This window comes from Mya arenaria, chromosome 12 (assembly GCF_026914265.1).
Source record: "Mya arenaria isolate MELC-2E11 chromosome 12, ASM2691426v1".
NCBI classification, from domain to species: domain Eukaryota; kingdom Metazoa; phylum Mollusca; class Bivalvia; order Myida; family Myidae; genus Mya; species Mya arenaria.
This window is the reverse complement of record NC_069133.1, coordinates 54,221,181-54,228,787: the sequence shown is the minus strand read 5'-3', so window position 1 is coordinate 54,228,787 and position 7,607 is coordinate 54,221,181. Positions and strand designations below refer to the sequence as shown.

The 7,607-nt window shown below is 35.8% G+C and overlaps 1 protein-coding gene across 1 annotated transcript in view; it reads right to left on the bottom strand.

Moving 5' to 3' along the window:
* Nucleotides 1–810: 810 nt before the first annotated feature.
* The window catches only part of LOC128212475 (Fanconi anemia group I protein-like), a 35,925-nt gene continuing 29,128 nt past the window's right edge, over nucleotides 811–7,607 (bottom strand). Inside the window, exons 31-33 of the mRNA XM_052917956.1 lie at nucleotides 6,759–6,854; nucleotides 6,340–6,507; nucleotides 811–2,009 (exon numbers count right to left, since the gene is read on the bottom strand). Coding sequence (XP_052773916.1) covers nucleotides 1,866–2,009; nucleotides 6,340–6,507; nucleotides 6,759–6,854 — 408 coding nt within the window. The 3' untranslated portion in view covers nucleotides 811–1,865. The remainder of the gene's footprint in view (nucleotides 2,010–6,339; nucleotides 6,508–6,758; nucleotides 6,855–7,607) is intronic.

Sequence of the window (7,607 nt, the reverse complement as noted above, 5' to 3'; positions counted from 1 at the left end):
ACTGAATAGCTCAGTGGTATAGTGTCTGCTTAATGTGCAGAAGGTCGCAGATTCAATCACAGACCGTGTCATAATGCAGGGCATCAAAGATTTATACATGTAGCTCCCTTGTCGGCCCTGGAGGGTAGTATCAGGCCCTGGAGGGTAGGACTAGGCCCTGGAGGGAAGAACCTGGCCCTTGAGGGAAATTTGGAGTAATCGGTACTCGCTATAACCCAGGAAATGTATCGGTGCTTTATACCAGCATGTTCAAGATGCAAGAGATCGATATGAGAAGAGCTAAGGAATCGCACCCAGATCTCCTCGTGTCTCACTCAGTTTCTTGAACTTTGCTTATATCTAGGTGTGACTGGAAATGCAGTCACAACACTCTTATGGCCATTATGGCAATGAAACACACTAAGTTGTGATGGCATTATAACGGGGTCAAGCCATAATGCAGTCAATGGGTACAGACTCAAAGACAACCATTGAAATATAAACAAGTACATACACATAAAATACCTCATATGATTGCCATATTCTGGAGGAGGTAAATCATCAACAATGTTATCAAAGACCGAAAATTACAGGAATGAAAATGCCATTAACCCTTGCCTGATTCATAGCACAACATGCATCAACATATAGCAAGGCCATTGAAGCTTGTACGATTTTATCTTGTATTGCCAGCCTACTTGATGTTAAACTGCATGCGTTTTGTAACATTAAATTTATTATCTTTAAATATAACCTTCTAGTACTCTTAAACAGAGGCTCACTTGAAAGGTTTATCAGTCCAATGTGCACTGAAAATGTAACAAATCAAGGTCAAGGTTTAAGAATTTAATCGTTATGAGTATTGGTTAATAATGTTTCAATCAATATCCACAGTGTCTTTTAACAATAACCAAATTCAATCAATAACAAATTAATTATTATTATGCAAAAGGTCTTTAGTGCAATTAACTTACAGATAACAGAACAAATGGAACTAACATTGCATGGGCAAACATTGTGTACTGTATATTCCAGTATCAGTATTTTAAAATTGTGGATCTTGTATAAAATTCAATAGTCTGCTACGAACATACCTTACCATTGACTCAAGAAAAATTTGCAAGAACGCCACAAGGCAAAAGCCAACATTCTTCTGTTCTTGTTTTTCCAGTCAAACAAGAGACTTAACTCAATACCGGTAGTTATTTAAACCAAAGTTATGGCCCTTGCTATCTATTTGCATATTGCCTCTGTCAACATGTGTACCAAGTTTCATTTCAATGGGGTTTGAGTTATGACCAAGGTTGAAAAAGATGCACAACAATGATGCCAATGCCACCGACAATGAACATACCTCAATTTTTTTTCTTCAATAAACATTGTTTAAGAGACAAGCTAAAATTATCATTATACCAATAACCTTGTTCCCAGAATAATGCTTAAGCAAGTATAAACGAATCATAAAAATCTAAATAACGTGAATAGAAACATTTTCATTGTGATAAAATCAGAAATAACAATTTTTAAGAATCTTAATAATACAGCAATAATTTATTGTTTTTGCTCTTAACAAGTGACATAATATAACTGTAAGAACAGCGCCACAGAGCAAACGCTTGTCTATTGATTTTTAATCAAAATGGGCATAACTCAATAATAATTGAACCCAGAGTTATGGGCTGTGCATTATCTCTGGCAACATGAGTACCAAGTTTTATTTAAATATATTGAACAGTTTTTTATTTATGTCCAAGGTTCAAGCTTTTGCATGCCAGTGAAAACGTTACCAAGGCTGCCACAATTTTTTTCTTAAAAAATCTGACAAGCTAAAAAGCACCAAAAAACCCCATCACATTCATCGATTCATTATAACTCCTCTCAACCAATCAGCTGCTTGCTTTCCCCTTGCGTTTGGTTCCGAGCCTTGGTCTTTTCTTAGCCGGTTCCTGGCTGACCTGCGGCCGGTTGACGACTGAGTGGTCATTTTCCTGGTCACTTCCATCACTGCTCGAGTCTCTATTGACCACTCTCTGACCACAGAGGGAAGAAGACAGATGCAAGATTTTATTATTGTTAATTACAATTAAAAATAAAAAAGGGAATATTATTGATGAATACTTAGGGCCACAGTTGGCACAGTTAAAAGGATGATTTATTTATTATATTAATGGTTACAGAAACAGGAACTGCATTGCCAACATTGGCTAAGACATAGGACAGCATCAAAATAAGAATTTACGGTAAGAAGAATCACAAACAACTTTTCAAATATTGATTGTAACATTTCTTCTTTGCTTTATAAAAAAAATCTGTAAAATGTGTTTTTAACAAGAGTACTGCATATGGAACCCAATTCTTGTCTGTTTGTTCCTTGTCAGTCATGGGGATTAACTACATGTCATAAAGCATAGCTTATGGGCCTCACTACATACATAAATGTGTTTTATCACTATAAACATGGGTACCAAGTTTCATGTCAATATGTTGTCCTGGGTAATTTTTTACATCACCACAAAAAAAGACATCAAGGGTGCGCTGGATTTAGCTAAAGAGGTATGAAAGGTTGCTGTTTTGAACACAGCAACGACACCAAGGAAAGGGGCTTAAGATAAAGAGGTATGGAAGGGTAGTACACCCTATCCTTTTTTTGGTAGTACCATTTTACTGTCATGGAGACCAACATGGACACTCTTTGGCCTTCATAGAATTAAATGGGCAAGATAACCAAATATTTATGTTTTGATTAAAACTTATAACAAGATTATAAATACATACAAACTTTACATATTTGGCAGCTGAGACCTAATTTTACTTTATCTAAACACAATATATATAGCCCGGAATTGACTTAACTGGGTTTTCCCATGCCGGTACAAATAAAAGGTGAATATCGAGCTATTGAAATTCATGTAACAGTCCAATGACTCTATTGTCTCCGAAGTAACGTGTGTATATAACAACGGTTTAATTTTGTTTGTACCGGAGGATTAAGCTGGGAAAACCCTAATAACTATAATTCCGGGCTTAAACTATTCTTGAGACTTTATGTCAACTTCATTAAGATCTTTACAGACTGATACAATGTTACCCCTTCACCCTATCCCTCTTCTGCATTACCCCAGCTGTTTTAAAAACTGGCCAAAACCCATTGTATGACAATAAAAATAACTTCATTGAGAATAATGAGGATGACATAAGGACAGTGCAAAGATAATAAGATTTAAAAGAACCATATACACAAAGTTGTTAAACTCATCCTTGTCTTTCAACAGCTGATTTCTGTATGAAAAGTTCAAATATTTTTAAACGCAATGAAACACTATTTAGATCTTATCTGTTAATTGTAAAATGTATTTCCTTTCAAGCATAACTTTATAATTCACTAGTGATAAGAAACCAATCATGGCCTTAATAGATAAACGTTAACAAGGAGGATATGCTAATTGGTTCCAATTTAGAAGTTGGGCTCTTATAGATCCATACATCAATGAAAGGCTTTGAGACACGAGTTCCAAATTCATTATACACGTAAAAGGCATGTTTAACAGTTCTGAATTTATGTCATTTATCTAGATCAAGATAATGATTTCAGTGTTTGGCACTAAAGTGCCTACTTTGAAGTTCAAAGTACTTTAATTTTGTATTTAGGCAAGTCAATTAAGGCAAAACAACCATATCAAAGAGCTAGGGCCATCCCTCATATATAACAGTTTGTTTGCAGCGACCCGGGCCAGCCTAGTCTTTTTTAATGAGTAGGTCCATCTAGGTTTTATTTCAGGGGACACACAGGACATGACAGTAAACAAAAGAACTTCAAGTTAATTTTAAGGGTTTTTTTTTGCTTAAAGCAAACCCTGATGTTTTCACAAGGAATAAGGGCAGGCTCATGGATTAGCATTGACTCACATATTTGGGGCCCTCATATTTGATTTATTCAGATATTTTTTCATTAATCAATGGTCACAGATTAATGCCAATGACGTTCAAACAAGTTAATCTACAAATATATATAATCAGGGCCTCAGGAAGTGATCATGGAACCTTTGTAACTACCATTGAGAACTATGTATGCACTGTTATATTAAATGTAGAAGGAAACTCAATTTCAGAGATTCCACAGAACTTCCCCTTTAAGTTTTTCATTGAGTTCTGTACATGCCGTATTTCTGGAATGCTCACAGTCAGGGAATTGTGCTCAGAAGGCCAAGGACTGGTGCTAACAAAACAAGGGAATTGTGCTCAGAAAGCCAAGGGCTTGTGCTAAAAAAACAAGGGGCTTGTGCTCAGAAAATGAAGGGCTTGTGCTAAAAAAACAATGGGCTTGTGCTCAGAAAATGAAGGGCTTGTGCTAAAAAAACAATGGGCTTGTGCTCAGAAAATGAAGGGCTTGTGCTAAAAAAACAAGGGGCCTGTGCTCAGAAAATGAAGGGCTTGTGCTAAAAAAACAAGGGGCTTGTGCTCAGAAAATGAAGGGCTTGTGCTAAAAAAACAATGGGCTTGTGCTCAGAAAATGAAGGGCTTGTGCTAAAAAAACAAGGGGCTTGTGCTCAGAAAACCAGGGGCCTGTGCTCAGAAAACCAACAACTTGTGCTCAGAAAACAAGTGGCTTTTGCTTAGAAAACCAGGGAATTGTGCTAAGAAAACCAGGGGATTGTGCTTAGAAATCGAGGGGCTTGTGCTAAGAAAAGCATGTGCTAAGAAAACCAAGCGAATTTCTGAGAAATCAAAGGTTTGTGCTCAGAAATCCAGGGATTGTGCTCAGAAATCCAGGGAATTGTGCTAAGAAAACCAGGGGATTATCCACAAAAAGCAAGGTGCTTGTGCTCAGAAATCAAGGGTTTGAACTCAAAAATCAAGGGGCTTGTGCTTAGAAATCAAAGGATTTTGCTAAGAAATCAAGGGTTTGTGCTCAGAAATCAAGGGTTTGTGCTCAGAAATCAAGGGTATTTTTGCTTAGAAATCAATGGATTTTGCTAAGAAATCAAGGGTTTGTGCTCAGAAATCAAGGGATTGTGCTCAGAAATCAAGGGCTTGTGCTTAGAAATCAAGGGATTTTGCTAGGAAATCAAGGGATTTTGCTAAGAAATCAAGGGTTTGTACTCAGAAATCAAGGGGATTTTGCTCAGGCGCAGGTCAGTGTGAACTATTTTTTAAAAGCATTTCATTTAAAAAAATATTTTCTTTTAACTGAAAAGCACTGTATTGAGTATATATGTTGTTAGAAAAAATATATAGTACAAAGCAATTATGTCTACATTTTTCCCAATCACGATTATTTTTTTTTCATAATTGGGGATGGAGCATATGAAATGTTTGGAGTAGGGGGATTTGAGGTGAGTCAGTCAGCCAACAAGACACACATCTGGTAAGGACAGCCTTACATTGCTGGCAAGCTCTGTAAGTAAAAACGCTAATAGAACCATGACATAATTCACCACCAAGGTCTTCATTTATTGATACCTGTTACATTCTTAATTTGCCAAAATATTTTAAGTATTCCTATTTTAATCAATTACTAAATTAGCCATTACGAGCACAGACAAATAAATCAGGTGTATGCATAATACAATTCATAACACAATTTGTGATCTTATCAGTTTATATTATTCAACTATTCATATCAATTGTCCTATGCTTGACTTAACATATAATTGGACTTTAAGATATAAACATGATTAATGGATATTTTATCTGCTCTACATTTCCTATGTATATTCTCACATGGTGCCAGCTGGCTGTATGAATGTAAACAGTAGCATGTGCAATAGGTTACAAAGTCAATACTTTGCAGACATAACAAACCATATATGCATTCATGTAAAAAAAATAATCTTGCGCAGTATTCTCTTTAAAAACTGGAGGAACGCCAAAATAAACTCCTAAGTGACATTTTGGCGTGTTTATGCTAAATAAATTTTGGCACTTTTACTGCAAATAAATTTTGGCCTGACCTTTTTCTTAAGGGGTTTTGCTTTTTCAGGCATTTTTTTTAAATTTGAATGAATTATTATATTTCAATGAAAAGGTTTCAAATAGTTTTTAACAGTTTTTTTTGCTGTAAAAACCCATACTCAATACATGTCATGCTAGTTGAAATGCATTTTATTCAAATTCATTGCCATTTAATGATTAAATAGTCTTGTGAAAAGCCAGCTGTCTAATATCAATATCACAAGCACTCCATATATATAATAGTGAAAGGGAAGCAACTGTTTATGAAACAAAATTAATCAACACAAACTTCAACTATCCCAATGTTATGAATGCCGTCACCTTCATCTTTGACACAGATAAATATGGTTCGTTTGATATGGAAACCCAACTTTGTATTATGTGAGTAAAACCTCAGACATAACCCACCTGTCCGTCCCCCTGTGTGTGTGTATCGTCATGGCTACTGTTGTCAAGGCTACCATCGCTCTCGTCACCACTACTCTCCTGTTGCTCCTCAGCGACGCGGGCCAACACTGATGGGTTGATACGGAAATCCCTAGATGTACTGTGTTTCATGTGTTCCATCAAGTTTACCTGTAGACAGACAACACTACACACTTTTAACTACAGATAACAAAATCAGACATGTCTAAAAATCATTGCTTACAATAGAATCTTCTACTCATCTGTATTTTTTAACAGTCAAAAAAGAGGGATAACTCAACGTTTTCTTAGTTATTGGCATTCATTAACGGAAAACAGATCAGCTTAAAATCATTACAAAGTCTTGTCTATCTTTACTCTTTGATTATGAAACTAAAGCAATCAAATGATGAGCCTCATACCTTTGCCTTCTTGGAGAGCTGTATAAGGAAGCGCTCATACTGTTCTATTGCAAATACCAGGTTAGGTATGGTCCTTGTCTGTTTCAACATGCTGCCCTGAGAACAGCACACAGATATTTAATTATTTATACAGCAATTGAAAATCTGCCTAAATTCATATTGATCACTGGAGATAGTCGGACAATCAAATTTGACTGACGCTTGATTATGAAATTAAAGTTAACTAGCAGCCAGATGGTGACATATCAAACCCATTGAAAGAGCCTTAAAAACAGATAAAATGACCTTCCAGGCAATTGCAACACAGAATAACATGCAGTTGAAGAATGCAGGTGCCTGGTGAACTGACATGGCAAGTTTTTTGAAAATCCTATAATGCATTGTTACAACCGTTTTGTTCATCCCCAAGCCCGCCTGTCGAAAATCCATTTCAACGCTTTAAAATGATTGAATTAATTAAACAAACTGCTTTTACATGTAACTGAAACTACAATACATGACATTACACCAACACGTAGATTATGTCTTACATTGTGTTGCCTTATTTGGAAACAACTTTCAGTGTTAAGCATTAGGTTTATAGGTAAATTCTAGAAAGAAGACTAGTGACTACTTCCAATGATCTACTTAACGTTTCTATTTTTAGGGAATACAGCCACATGATGATAGCAGTCTCATAGATTATGGAATCAATTATAAGCGGCTTGTTAACATTTTCATCAGTACTCAATCATCCTTTCATCCCTAACTATTAGTTCTGAATGTGTGGTTTTATGTTCTCATAGATTGCATGACAATTGTGTGTGTGTGATCAATAACTTCTTAATGGATGATACATTTTGCCATTCA